Genomic DNA, 14,653 nt, shown 5'->3' with positions numbered 1-14,653 from the left:
CAGGGGGGTAATTTTTTGGGTTTTAATTTTTTACAAAATTACTTTTACTATAACAATTGACTTAAAGTTCTGTTCCCTGATTAGTAAAAAAAAAAATCTGCTTTTTACTAGAGATCTAGTAAGATTTTCAATTTTCTAGCTTTTCAAAACTTTTTCAAAAAATGTTTTTAAATGTATCCATATCAATACTGGAAAGAAACGATATTCTGAAATACCTTTTATGAAAGTCAGGAGTGGTCTTTTTCTTAGGCTGTTCCAAATGTCACAGTGTAAAAACATCCTGAGCTGGTGTAACTGATATACTAACAACTAAATAATGTTATTTTTCTCTTGTCCTTTTATGTATGAAATGCAAACATAATTTCTATGTCCTCTTTTAAAGTGTTCAATGTTAGAACATATAATGAGCAGCTTCTCTCTATCATGTGACCAAACTGGCAATAAGCAGCTTCCCTTGGCCTATTTAATAGCAATGGAATTACAATTGCATTCTATCACATAAACAAAGAAGTGTTTTGGTCTCAATGGACATATTAAAAGCATAAAAGAGGAGCTCATTTTTCTGGCATCACAAATATTGCCTCAACTGCTATCCCTAGATGTTTTCTCAGTAAATATCAAATCTATGGCTTTTGGGGTGTGCTTTGGTTGGTTGGGTGGGTGGGCTTTTTGAGAGGAAGATAATAAAAATTATTTATGTAAAAATTGTCTCATCCCAATCTATTCTGCACCACTTCAGAAGAAGTGTATATCATGGGAATGATCTCTGCTTTTCCCATCTTCCAAAATGAAGAAACCCCCATTGCACTCTGAGTGGTTACTATCGTTGATCCAGCAAAGACATTCACAGCTTTTACCTACGTTATAGAAAATGCAACTTCCTTTTGCAGAGGTGCAGAAGAATTCATAGATAAAATGTGGAGTCTCCTTAGATTTTGGACAGCCCTAAGCATACCTTCTTTCTCTTCCTAGGGGGAGTGATCATGTGAGCTGAATATGATTCTGAGTTTTTAAAAGTGTGTTATGCTGGCTACAGTTCTTGTTTATATTGAACTAACAGGTCACAAAACAATAAACAAACTCAAGCCTTTTCCTCTGTAACTATCCTAAAGAAGGATTCCATAGGAGGGTTTTGTTTATTTGTTTGTTTCCTCGCTTGGGTTTTGGTTGGTTGGTTTTTTTTTAATTTTGATTTGCTTCATTTAGTAGTGCCACACTAGCAGCTGAACACCAAATTTCTATATCCCTAACTTTCTACTCTCCAATCCATACTTACCAGTGGCAATGCTCAATCAATAGCACTTAAATTTTTGTTCATTTAGCACACATCTCATCTAAGCAGATTGACAATAAGATGTAATCAAGACATTAAATTTTGCAAAATAAAGGAAATTCAGGTCTCTAGTGTGCTGAGAACAATTGCCCTCCATTCTCATGGTTGTTTTGCACTCTTTTGTTTTTCATTTGTAAGTTTCCAGATGCCTTGCTTGTGTTCCAGTTTTGCATCTCCTAGGTGATGAAGGTGATGTTTTTTCACACCTGTCCAAAGTCTAGCACAATATGATAGAGCTCCTGTCGGGCATTGTGTCTGTATCCGTAACCTCAGGGTGAGTAATTAGAATAACAATTTATTAATTTAATCCTGACTTTAAAAAATCACTCATTACATGCTACTAGTACTTCAGGGTTTGAATTTAGATCAACATTAGGCCAAAAAAAAAAAAATTACCAGACATTATATTTCAAGGATAGGTATTAATAAAATTCTGAAAATATATTTGCACTTTCAAACTAATAGTTCTGAATTTAGTGTAAGTATTGGACAGGTTTTCATATTCCTTGTTTTCCACCCACTGCCAGCTGGTGCTTCCTTCCCTCTTCAAAATATTCTCTGTATCTCTCAAAGGAAGAATGGAATTGCAGTATGTCCTCTGTGAATGAGACAGGTTGTACAGATCCCTGCTTTGCACTGTATTTGTGCTCTTGTGATCTGCCATGCTGAAAATATAGATCTCATCCGGACCATCTGGAGGAAAGAGATAAATTCTTCCCTTGTACTGAAAACCTGGGCACTTTTGATGGACCAGCAAACACCCACAAGAGAGGAGAGCTCAGAGGAAAAGGACAAAAACACAGTAAGCTGGAGGAATAATGTACTGTAAAGAAAACTGCACTTATTTCAACATCAGGGAGACTGAAGGGTTACCATGGTTTTAGACAAGAGAGCTGCACCAGTGAATCATCAGATTTCCTCAGATGATTAACAAAGACTGACATCTTCCTGAGCAAGGCAGATGAAAACGAGGGGTGGGAAGGATGGGTCGTGTATGTGTGAATCAGCCCAGTATAACTTGTAAAAACTGGAGAACAAATCGAAAAGTTTGAAGATAGCAATGGACTTGAGATTATTTCAACCAACATATTCCTTCACAGGAACTTGGGGCGGGGGGAGGGAGGCAGCAGCATTGACATTGAGCATATAGAGACCAGTAATGAGAATTTCATTTCCACAGTGATTCAGCTGTATATTGCAAATGCTTTATTATGCTTGGCTGCAATTTCAGTACAGTATCCTTCTGCTAATTAGAAATACAATGTAACATCAAATATGCTCATTAAGGAAATTTGGAATTAAACATTAAACTCTCCTCATTTAATATCTGAAAGGACCTGGGTGGAGAGTATCCATATCTACAGCATGAAGATGTGATCAACTGGGACCTGCCTCTACATAGGACTGAAAACTGCACAAGATCTGACTTCTTTGGCAGTCCTTAAGCTACTAAATCTATCCCAGTGGTCTTTGTTCACTGTATCCATGTGCCCACATACCCGACCTTCAGCTGAGCACGTAAGCCATGCTAGAAAGCTGTACTTACTAAAATAAAGCAGGCCACATCATTTTGGTAAGAAATTTTTTGAGCGCAGAAAGCTTTGATTTTGAGACTGAGGCACGAAAGTCAATATTTGCATGTGTGGATTTACCATGTGGAAGGAATCTTCTGGCAGTAGCATAGGTGAAGAAATGCTTTATGCTGTCTAAGCAAAACTAGCAAACATCACAGATTTAGCTTAATGACTGGTACATTGATAACTAATTTAGTGTTTTCCCCACCTTTCCCTGCTAATTCACACATTCAGAGGTGGAGAGACCCATTCTCATTGTTTTAGTTAACCACTCCAGCTGGTCAGAGATAAAAGAGTTTGGGCTGTAGCCCTGGTTTGGACTGTTTCCAACTTCCTTCTTGCTGCCAAATTCAGAAACTACACAGGGACTGATAAATCAAGAAAAGACCTCTGTCATGGTGCAGCATCTTAGGCTGACCATTGAGGATGCAGTTTGCCATTCACACAGAGTGGCTTACAGATCAGATGATCCATAGAGAGGCAAAATGTTCCAAAATTTGTTTTGTGGGCATGCTGTCTGGGTCACTGCTGTGAAGAAGGCTTGCACAGGCCTCAGCCCCATCACTCCATGCACAAGCTGAAGCCTTGCAGTCTCACTGCACATCTGGAACAGCTGATATAGCTGAATAGGTCCATGAAAAAAGGCTGTAGGAACTCCTAGATCAGGTTAGGGGTGTTGGGAAGTTAATGAAATACCCAGCTCTTCATATGACGCTTTTTTAGGATATGAGGCAGAAGGGACAGGGCCAATAACGTGTAAGTGGGAGCAAGGGCAACAATGTTGAGCCAATTCTGGCCATGGCATTCCTGGGCTTCTCTCAGGAAAACACCAAAAGGTCTCTCTAACAAGTGCTCCAGAGTGGCCTGTGGAGCTCTGAGCCCAGTAGCACACCATGCAAATCTGCTCCTGCGTTCCAGTAGAGAGGCAGTAAACAGCAAACCAGCTACTCAGCAACCCCAGCTGACACAGATGCTCAGGAGCTTTGCTTCTGTCAAGTCCTTACTCTTCTTTCCAAACCAGCATTTGAAGCAGCACAGGTCTCACGATGCACTGTCCCTTGATTAAGCTAGAAAGATGAATCCAGAAGGGATTGTAAGCACGGTATTTCTTGAGCAGATGAGACCAAGTAGCTCCTCCTGTTGCCCGGGCTCATGCAGAGCTGGTCTGGGCAGTAAGTTTTTCAGCTGAACTCTGCCAACCCTTAAAGAGCTGTAAGTACTTAAAAGCAGCTGAAGTATGCCTTGTCCAAATGGTGTCTCTGGGGCACAGTTTTCCAAGCACAAACCTAATATGGGCAGCCCTGTAGGAATTTACTGAATACTGTATTGGGCTATGTGCTTCCGGAGGAAGCCAGCTCTGAAAAATGGTGATGTGCCTTGTGTTAGTGACTCCAGACACTACTGCTGTGCTCTGTTTGTGCTACAGTAATACTGATTGGAAAACCAAAATCTCCAGCTGGAAACTCTAGCCACTTACAGGGATTTATTTATGGTTATGCCATGGAAAAAGCAGCTTGTCTTCAGGGATGCAGCAGTTAAGAAAGTCACCAGAATGTCCACGTCCTGTCCAGGTCACACCAGTCATTACCTGGACCGTGCTGATGCAAGCAGCATGCAAGCGTCTTCATGCACAGAACTTGGCACTTCTCTTCAACAAACTGCACAAGATTTCTGTTGGCCCCTACCTCAAGTTTATTAATGTCCCTTTTATCTGCAAGTATTACTTTTTACTCTGTCTACCCTTCTTCACTTGGGGTTATCCACACTAAGTGTACATTCTCTCTCATCACCCAGGATGTTCCAGAAAATACCAAATAATACCAGCCCTGGAGCGTTGTTTTGATTACCAGTTGTCTGCAGACACGAAGTTGTTAACTATAGCCTTTTGGCCCTGGGCTACAGACAATTTTCAAATACCTAAGAGCCTGATAATCCTGCCTGTAGTCCCTCTGATCCCAAACAACACCTGGGAGATGGTTCCAAATGTATCATGAAATGTCAGGTATCTTGCATACAGCATTCCTCCTTTGTCCACAGAGATACTCTTTAATCAACAGTTCTGTGTTAATTACCTATACCTAGACATGAGCAATTTTTGTTGCACTCCATCCACTATCAAGTCAACAGAACCCATTTTATTTCTGGGAGTTACTCAGTCCCTCTGTTTCTTGGAGACCCTGCTGTCATTCCATATAACATTTTCTACTCCATATGAGAAGCTATTTCCTTACTGCTATCTTGTGGCAAAGAACATCAGTTCCTGTATCTTCTACAATGTATGATAAGGAAAATGTGTAATAAGCAAAAATTCCTTCCTTCCTCATCATGTTTTAAGTGTTTAAAAAGACATTTTATTTTTTTAGCATTCTCTTTCAGTCAGGGTACTTCAATAATACATGCTTTTCCATCAGGGAAGAATTTTTAGACCTCTGACAATCACTGTTTCTCTCTTCGGTTTATTGACTTATTGTTCCCTTCTCATTACCTGAAATTTGGAACTAAAAACTAGGCCTGAAACTTCAAATAGGCATGTACCTTTCCTGACTACAGAGGAAGATCATCTTCACCTGTCTTATAGGAGTCATGGCGTTCCTTTTCTACTAACATACTGGTTTTGGTTCATTATCAACATATAACTCTAATCTGAAGATCCAGGTCTACTCAGGTGCTTGTCAGCTCTTGCTGACAGTAGCAGTTTTGTGATATTCCTTAGTATTTGTAAAACTAATATCATTTATGCCAGATGAAGAATCTGACAGGTTTCTGAAGACAGAGCCTCTTATCTGGCATTTTTCAATACATAAAATGTACTCCACCATTTTTTTTTCCTAGTTGGTACTCACAGTATTTATATATAAGCTCTGTAGACTTTAACCCAGAGCATAAATAAAATTTTACCAGGCCTAGGATTGAACCCTGCAGTCCTAGGCTGTTTGAGACTGCAGTTAAATTTCATAGTTGATAAATACCTAAATATAAACTTCTACCCTGGAAGGGTTGATGTTTCTGCTAGACCAAATTTTCCTGATGATTACTTTCATTTCTAATACTTTTCTGAAATTAACCAAAATGAAACTGAGAGAAAATCTGTAGTGTATCAGCAAGTTCTAGAGAAACATTCCATCCAGTACTGAAACTCTTCCTAAAGTCAGTTTTGGAAAAAGCCTATTAAACATGGTTTTTATTTCTTCCCTTGTATCTGTTTTGAGTTCTGTAAATTCTAATTTTTTATTAATATCTTCCTTGAATTTGTTTGACCTTGTAACTAGTACATCTCAGCATCAATTAGTTATCCCTTCCCAGTGTGGGCTGAGTCTGTAAACATGAGAAATGCATCAACCTGTAACCCAAAATGCCTGATTTTGTACTTAGGTCTTGGCCGTATTCTTCAGATACCTCAAGAGTAAGAGAGGCTGTGTAGGCTGTGTGCATAGCTGGGTCTGCAGCATATTGCCCCAGGAAATCTTTCAAAATCCTGTTTCTCCCTGCTCAGCATGAAGGGCTGGAATTACCTTTGACAGCTTAGGAAATGGCATCTAATAACTTGTACATCCTGGGTCTCACTGAAGGGATAAGACAGAGATTTTCTGTATTGATGATGTCATTTCAATTTGAATTTCTGACTAAGCCAGAATTTACAACCTCCATCACAAAAAAAAAAAAAAAAAAAAAAAAAAAAAAAAAAAAAAAGGAGTGTGCTGTGCTCCTGGGAGGATAGACAGCACGACACACAGTTTCAAATACCACATTCCAGTTCTTTTCAGGCACTCTGTAAAAGTTACAGGTAGGGCTACATTTCCACATTTTTGCATGTAGATCCCTGTATTTCTTCATCTTTCGACACTTACCTTCTTCACCTTTTTCTTCAACTGAAATCCACACAAAGTTAGTTGGTCTGCAGAACAAAGTAACACAGAATCCTGCTCATGAGGTTCCTAAGTATAGTAACCCTACCAATAAAAATAGTAATTCTCAGTCCCATTGATAGATGGATGGAGAGAAGTAAAATTTGCTTATAAGAGGATCTCTGATCCAAAGGCTTTCAGAAGCTGGAAGGAATATTTTGATATTTTATTTTGAGGCCGTCATTATATGGGGAAAAAATGAGATTTGTGGGGTCATTCATTACAATGCACAGCCCTTTTTATCTGGTTGGCAAACATTTAGCAGTTACGGCAGAGGAGTTACCTCTTTGATCAGTCACCTTTCGATCACTCCAGACTGTAGGAATTTAAGTTTTGCTGAAACTCTAACTAGCCTTAAAATATCCTTCGTTGATGTGCAGCCTGAGCACCAAGCCAAATCAGGGTTGTTCACATTCATCTTGACAAGCTTTGAAACTATGGATTGTGTGAGAGATTACAGTGGTTTTTGAAGCTGTCTTTATTGAACTACCAAAATTTAAAAAGTCGTGGGTGTGTCATTCAGGGTTAATCTAGATATAAGCGTCACAAATTAACCCAGAGAAGGACTATGTGCCAAATGGTACCAAAGGAAACAATTGTTTCCCTCCACTCGGCACTAGTGAGAGAAACTGGAGTTCTATGTCCAGTTCTGGCCTTCCCAGTACAACAGAAACATGAACGTAGCTGGAGTGGGACCAGCGAAGTGCCACAAAGACGGTGAAGGGACTGGAGCATCTGTCACATGAGCAGTGTCTCATTAATGTGTCCAGATATCCTACAGAGGGAATAGAAGACATAGACCCAGTCTTCTTAGTACTGCCCAGGAAAAGAGGCAATGGGCACAAACTGAAACACAGGAAATTCTACTTAAACGTAAGAAAAAAAATTTTGGAACATGCTCCCGAGAGAGGTTTTAGTGTCCCCCTGCTCCAGCTGACCTTTCTTTGAGCACGGCCAGGACCTACTGCATTAGGTGTTAGACTAAAAGATGAGGTACTTTTTTAGGAGATGTGATTGCCCTAATGCTGAAATAACTGTCCATGTATTTTTGCTAGCACAGTTGAAGCATAACTAAAAGGATATAGGTTTCTTTACTACTCTTTGACACCTTGAATCTTCCCTACATGTAAACCTTGCAGTTGCTGAATCAGTAGCATCAATACAGCTTCAGCACGACAGAGACCTGACTAACATCTTATTATGGTGTTTTTGTTGTTAACACTGAGAGCGATTACTTGAATGTCTGCAAAATTATTATTTATGAAGAAGACAGCATGCTTCAGTTAAAAGTTGTCAGTTTCTCTGTATCTTCACCGTCCTAACTATAGTAATTGTATTTAACTGAGTGTAGGCTTTCAGCTAAATTTGTCTAATCAGCTTATCTGGATTGCTCTCCTCCTGCAGTCTGAATGTCTTATTTGCCTTTATTTCTCTAATGTCTTATCTTACCTGTTTCTCCTCCTTGGGAAGCTTCTCTCTTAACAAGAGAAAATCGTTAAGTATCTTCTTTACTATACAGTTTCAGGAATTCTTACATTCTATGTAAACTATTTTTGTTTTGAAGATCCTCGCACTAGAAAGTACTCTGTCATTTTGTAGGTTCCTCTGTAATCTGCACTGGCACCTACACAGCTGAGCAAGGAGGGCAGGGCATGTGTGTGATGGTGCCTGAGAATGAGGACATGTTTTGGGTGCACATTTAAAGTGGGCATAACAAATTGTTTGAGCTCCTCAGTAAGAGATAAACAGAGACTACAATTGTACAGGGTGCTTGGAAAGGAAATCAGGGAGAATACTGAAAAATGTTTGCTGTTTACTTAAGTATTAAGTGAGTCACATTTAAATATCATTTCTTCATGTGGAAACTGCAAGCATTTTGTATTACTAGCTCACTCTCAAAACTTTTTTATTTTCAAGTAATTTTGGAAGGACAGGAAGAAAATTTCTCTGTCGTTGAAAAGCTGTTCCATAATCTACCACTGATTTGATAAATTATGTGCTCAGATGTTTGCTTTGCTTTGTCTTTTTCTCTTATCAGTAAAACGCCCATGGCAATGTCAACGCTATTTGTAATGATCAGTCTCTAAAATAGGATAATTTTTATTGTGGTTCAATGTTGCATTTAACAGGTATTTCCAGCAGTGCAAACTTGAAAATTGCTCAAAACTCCTGACAAGTTTGTTTTGCCCAATTGAGTAGAAAACGTCATTGTTTGGCCCGGAGTCCGGGAATAACCCTAAAAAAGCCTCCCTTGTCACACCACCTCATACTTCTAAATCCCCTCTCTTTAATAACGCCAATAAATAAATAAATAAATAAATAAATAAATAAATAAATATTCTCCTTCTCTAGAAATGGGTAGTGAGACCAGGAACATTTTGTCTTCTCAGAAGTAGGCCAGGAATAATTCTCTGTACAGATAAGAGCCACTGTGATGGTTAAGGAAAAGATACAATAAAGGATGCTGACACACAATGCCGGAGGCCAGCTGCCAAGACTTCCAATGTCTCAGGCTACCAGGAAAAAGCAAAGGACTTCAGAAGTGCAACTCAAAATAGGGAGCAGGGAACACGAAGATTTACAGGGATGCACCCAGAACGAAAAGTGAGAGAAGTCCTAAATTCTACCCTTGATATCCTTAAATAACGACCTTCACAATCTTCTTCATATGCTTTCCTTACGAAAACAAAACAAAAGCAAACAAACCAACCCCAAAACCACCCAGAAACGTTCCTGTGCCTTTAAAACTTATCACAGAGCAGGGACAGCAATCCTTAAGTGCTGCAGGTGGAGTTCTAGCGACTGCGCTACTTAGGGAGCAAGATCTGAGATCTCCCATCACTTTCTGCCTTGTGTCCTTATCTCTAACCCGCGGCCTGTTAATGGGGGAAGGGAAGGAAACCTCTCCTCTCCTGATGGGCCGAGAACACGTTTGCTAAAAGCAAGCTTGAAGGGAAACATGCCCAAATGTGTGAATGTGAGGGAGGTGCGAAAAGGACGCACCCCTGGGGCTACAGCTGCATTGTTGTAGGAGCGGTACTGTCCGCTCCCAGTTGCTCCCAGCTTCTTGACCACTTTCAAGTGTAATAAACCAGTCACAGAGCTCTAACACTAAACTGTCAAAGCTGCAGGGATTAAAGCACATTAACCGACGTACATTCTTTGTTCTCTGAAGAATGTACATCACAATAAACAGGCCCGGATAGACGACAACACTTCCCGGCTCTGTCTTTTGTATCACTTACAGTCAGATTCTGCTATATCGTTGTTTATCTAAACGGGAAAATATGTATAGTGCTTTCATCCTACCACAACCAACCACTGTTTTACCTCTCAAACATATTCATACTGTTCATACGACTTGCCACGCTGAACTTTCAAAATTCATGGCTACTGTGGACTTGGTCTAGTTGTTTATGTGAGTAATGTCCTGTTCACAAGAAGCATGGCAGATTTCACAGCCCACTTCAATACGCCTTTCAGTCTGTTTTTTACTGTGGAGTACTGACAAACCCAATTTTTCCCAATCTCCACTTTCTGTTCCTCTCCTTCAAAGAATTTATTAGCTCACCTGCATGCAAGCACAACAAAATAAAAATAAAAGAGAACATGGAAGAGTCACAGTTCACTGCTTTAATTTGTAATTCTAATGCATCTAATGTATCATTGCCACCTTAATCTATCTCGTTTCAATTAAAACTGCTTGCTATCAAGTATGACTTTATCATGTCTTCAACATTCAGTGCATCAAAATACGTGTCAGGGCCCTTTGTAGCATACCTCATGTCGTCTTGAATCTCAAGTTTATCCATGCTAGAAAAGACGTTCCTTTGTTGAAACAGCCGACGTTTTGTGTGACAAATTTTCACAAAGTACAACGAAGTAAAATACTAAGTTTGATCTTAACTAGTTCTTTCAAACCAAGGGGGAAAAATCTGGCTGCTTTTTAATTAGAAACCAATTGAGGCTTTTGTCTTCTGACTTAATAAAAAATTAGCCCAAACCATTCATTGCAGTCCTTAAAAATTTTAATTAATTTCTATTGTCACTTTATAAGACTCAATAATTAAGTTGGATTATGATAATTAAAAGTGATTCTGGTTTATGAGGATTCTCTGAAAATTCAATATTTTTAGGCTTGCGATGGAAACCTCAATAGCGAGCTTTTTCCTTTTCCTTTAAAGAAAAGAATTGAAGGAATATGAAACCTCTTTAAAAAAACCCAAACAAACAACCAAAACACAACAGTCAGTGTCCAAATATTTATAAGTAATATTGAAACTGCAGCATTCTATTCGTGAAGGCCAGATTTCCACAGTATTTAATTTATTGGGTGATAACTGATGCTTCAGCTGGCTCCATAATTGTTTAAGTAGCATATAATACATATTAGTGTATCTATAACTGATAGAAATTTTTCCTCTCCATGTCTGCTTCTGATGTTTGTAAATCATAAATAATAGCATCCACTATTGTAACCAAGAAAGTGTTACACTAGCAGTTTATCTGGGATTTCTAGGCATTAACAGCTTCATTTTACAAACAGACTATTTGTAAAAATATCAAAATCTTTCTATCCACTTAGAGAACACCACACAAAAAACAAAACAAAACAAAAAAAACCAACAAAAAAAAGCAGAGCTCTGGCAAGTTCTGAACACTTTTCAACAGTATATATATTCCTCTGAAGGTCTCTTTCTTTCCCAAAACAAGAAAATCTGTTGAAATACTGTATCCTTAATAGTTAAAGATATGGTTAAGAGAGCCGAATCTTTATCCATATTCAAAGCTCAGCCATGAAATTGTGTTACTTCCTTGTCTTTGAAATCAATTTACGACAAAAATACTCAAGCTGCCCACTCGGTTTCTGTCCTAATCTGGAGAAAACCCCCCAAAGAGTAAGCCTGCATTACGGGGAAGACTTTTTATCTACGTGTTTTATTTTAATTTAGAAGGAAAAACAAAAGTTTGCCGTTCCCGGGGTCTCTCTGGCTTCACAACGCGGGGTTAAAAACAGCTTTTCTCTCCCATCTTTGGTCCAAACAGCAAGAAACTTGCCCGAATGAAAGTCCACCGTCTTCTCTTCACTCTCCCAAGAAACTGGGGTGATTTTGCGTCACTAGTTTTACGAAAAATATGAATTTATAACTCCGAAGAAACACAGACTCGGAGGAGGAAAAGCTCTTCCTGGCTAACAGTTAGGCGGGCTCTGCAAAGCACCAATCACAGATCACCGCTTCGCTATAAATTCAGGCATCGGGGTTACTGTAGCCCAATTACTTTCTTTTGATTAGGAAGAAGTCTCTGCAGCGATGTCGGAGACCGCTCCCGCCGCCGCTCCCGCTGTCGCGGCCCCCGCCGCCAAGGCCGCCGCCAAGAAGCCGAAGAAGGCGGCGAGCGGCTCCAAAGCCCGCAAGCCCGCGGGGCCCAGCGTCACCGAGCTGATCACCAAGGCCGTGTCCGCCTCCAAGGAGCGCAAGGGGCTCTCCCTCGCCGCGCTCAAGAAGGCGCTGGCCGCCGGCGGCTACGATGTGGAGAAGAACAACAGCCGCATCAAGCTGGGGCTCAAGAGCCTCGTCAGCAAGGGCACCCTGGTGCAGACCAAGGGCACCGGCGCCTCCGGCTCCTTCCGCCTCAGCAAGAAACCCGGAGAAGTGAAGGAAAAAGCTCCCAAGAAGAGAACAGCTGCAGCCAAGCCTAAGAAGCCGGCGGCTAAGAAGCCCGCCAGCGCCGCCAAGAAGCCCAAGAAGGCGGCAGCGGTGAAGAAGAGCCCTAAAAAAGCCAAGAAGCCGGCGGCCGCCGCAGCCAAGAAAGCAGCCAAGAGCCCCAAGAAGGCGACAAAGGCTGCCAAGCCCAAAAAAGCGGCGGCAGCAGCGAAGAGCCCGGCTAAGGCCAAAGCGGTGAAGCCCAAAGCAGCCAAGCCCAAGGCGGCCAAGCCGAAAGCAGCGAAGGCAAAGAAGGCAGCGCCCAAGAAATGAAGTGTTGAAGTGGAAATACTTTTAAACCCAACGGCTCTTTTAAGAGCCACCCACTATTGTCCCCAAAAGGGCTGATACACTCCGTCACTGAGCTCCCTGCCTGCAGCAGAGCTAACTATTCGCCACTATCCCTGTGGGACGTTCGTCTGTGGAGTGGATGGGACGCTAAACTTCAGGCCGTGGTTTTCCACTAAGACTTGGAAAAATAAAAGTTTACGTTCTCTGCGAAAACGCTTTCTAAAGGCTGCTTTTTTTTTTTCTTTTTCTTTTTTTTTTTTTTTTTTGGTTTTGTTTTGAACACCGCAAGTGAGTGTATATGTTAAAGGGACTACTTAAGGGCGGGTACCTTTTTGGGGCGTGGAGGTTTCTTTCGTTGCTCTAAAATCAGCGCGATTCCTAACAGCACGGATGCGACTGCCACACCTCTCCGTGACCGTAGCAGGGAACTGTCAGCACGGCTCCTCCGCTTCCTTGGCAATGACCTTTCCGCTTGCCAGCGCTGTCGCGGGGCAGGTCTTCATTTCTGCGTGATTTGACCGACCTACTTTTTCGAGGAGGCGATTGCCGGGGCGGGAGGCGGGTAGAAGTCACCAGCGTTCCTCTTCCGCTCCCTGCCGGGCTGGCGGCGGTGCTGCCGGCGCGGGAGGAGCTCCGCCGGGCAGCTGTCCCGAGCCCCGCGGGCGGGAGCGCAGAGGGAGCGCGGTGCAGAGCCCCGTGCGGCATCGGGGGCGGCCGGCGCCGCTTGTGATTGGCTGGTGGGAGAAGCCGCAGCCGCTCATTGGGCCGTTGGGAAATTTGGAAAAGCCCGCGCTGCAGGCGAAGGGGGAAGGGGGGGGGGAAAAGTGGGGAGTGGAGGGGGTGCAAGAAGGGAGAACGAAGGGGGCACGGAGCGCTGCGAGCGCTGGCTCCGAGCCTACCCGTGCTCCCGGGGTCCCGCATTCCGTGATATCTTATCCCCCGAAGCGCCCACCCCATCTCAGATGTTCTCACTTCCTCCAGTACTTTCACCCATCTTATACGCAAGGCAAAAGTGATGAGGGGAGATTATTTTGCCCTCACACTTTATTAAAAATTTACTTCATTTTGATTTCATTTTCTTGAAGCATGTTTGCCAATTTAACTGTGAAACTCCTAATTTAGATGGAATAAATTATTAAGTTTTGTCTCTCACCTTTACTGTAAAAGACTATAATACTGTTTCCATTTATTGGAAAACTAAACATATTTCTGAATAGTAAATACATTTGAGTTAGCTTGCAAAATACTCAAGGATTTCATAATCATTATTACAAGACTAAGGAACTGAATAAACACTTGGTAAAAATTTTATCTATGGTTTCCTTATTAAATCCCCATACCCAAGACGACCGAGGCAGTGAGTAAAAGCTCTTTTATAGAATATGTGGGTGGCTCTTAAAAGAGCCTTTGGGTTGCAAGTGACGGTCCGAGACGCCCTACTTGGAGCTGGTGTACTTGGTGACAGCCTTGGTGCCCTCGGACACGGCGTGCTTGGCCAGCTCGCCGGGCAGCAGCAGCCGCACGGCCGTCTGGATCTCCCGCGACGTGATGGTGGAGCGCTTGTTGTAGTGCGCCAGGCGCGACGCCTCGCCGGCGATGCGCTCGAAGATGTCGTTGACGAAGGAGTTCATGATGCCCATGGCCTTGGACGAGATGCCCGTGTCGGGGTGCACCTGCTTCAGCACCTTGTACACGTAGATCGAGTAGCTCTCCTTGCGGCTCTTCTTGCGCTTCTTGTCACCTTTCTTCTGCGTCTTGGTGACCGCCTTCTTGGAGCCCTTCTTGGGCGCGGGGGCGGACTTGGCCGGCTCGGGCATTTTAGCAGCGCTTTTCCTCCCGGAGGAA

The 14,653-nt window shown here is 42.1% G+C and overlaps 2 protein-coding genes across 2 annotated transcripts; one reads left to right on the top strand and one right to left on the bottom strand.

The window, feature by feature from the left end:
* The first annotated feature begins 10,860 nt into the window (after positions 1-10,860).
* Positions 10,861-13,021, top strand: LOC138103309 (histone H1.10). The gene has a single exon (XM_069001519.1). It carries the CDS (start codon positions 12,125-12,127, stop codon positions 12,788-12,790), a length of 666 nt encoding a protein of 221 aa, XP_068857620.1. The 5' UTR covers positions 10,861-12,124; the 3' UTR covers positions 12,791-13,021.
* A 40-nt stretch (positions 13,022-13,061) lies between these two features.
* On the bottom strand, positions 13,062-14,649 carry LOC138103314 (histone H2B 1/2/3/4/6). Its single transcript, XM_069001532.1, has one exon. The coding sequence runs from the start codon at positions 14,623-14,625 to the stop codon at positions 14,245-14,247; it is 381 nt and encodes a 126-aa protein (XP_068857633.1). The 5' UTR covers positions 14,626-14,649; the 3' UTR covers positions 13,062-14,244.
* Positions 14,650-14,653: the final 4 nt, after the last annotated feature.

This window comes from Aphelocoma coerulescens, chromosome 1A, assembly GCF_041296385.1.
Source record: "Aphelocoma coerulescens isolate FSJ_1873_10779 chromosome 1A, UR_Acoe_1.0, whole genome shotgun sequence".
Classification (NCBI taxonomy): Eukaryota; Metazoa; Chordata; class Aves; order Passeriformes; family Corvidae; genus Aphelocoma; species Aphelocoma coerulescens.
The sequence above is the reverse complement of the archived record's forward strand: the minus strand, read 5'-3'. Positions and strand labels throughout refer to the sequence as shown.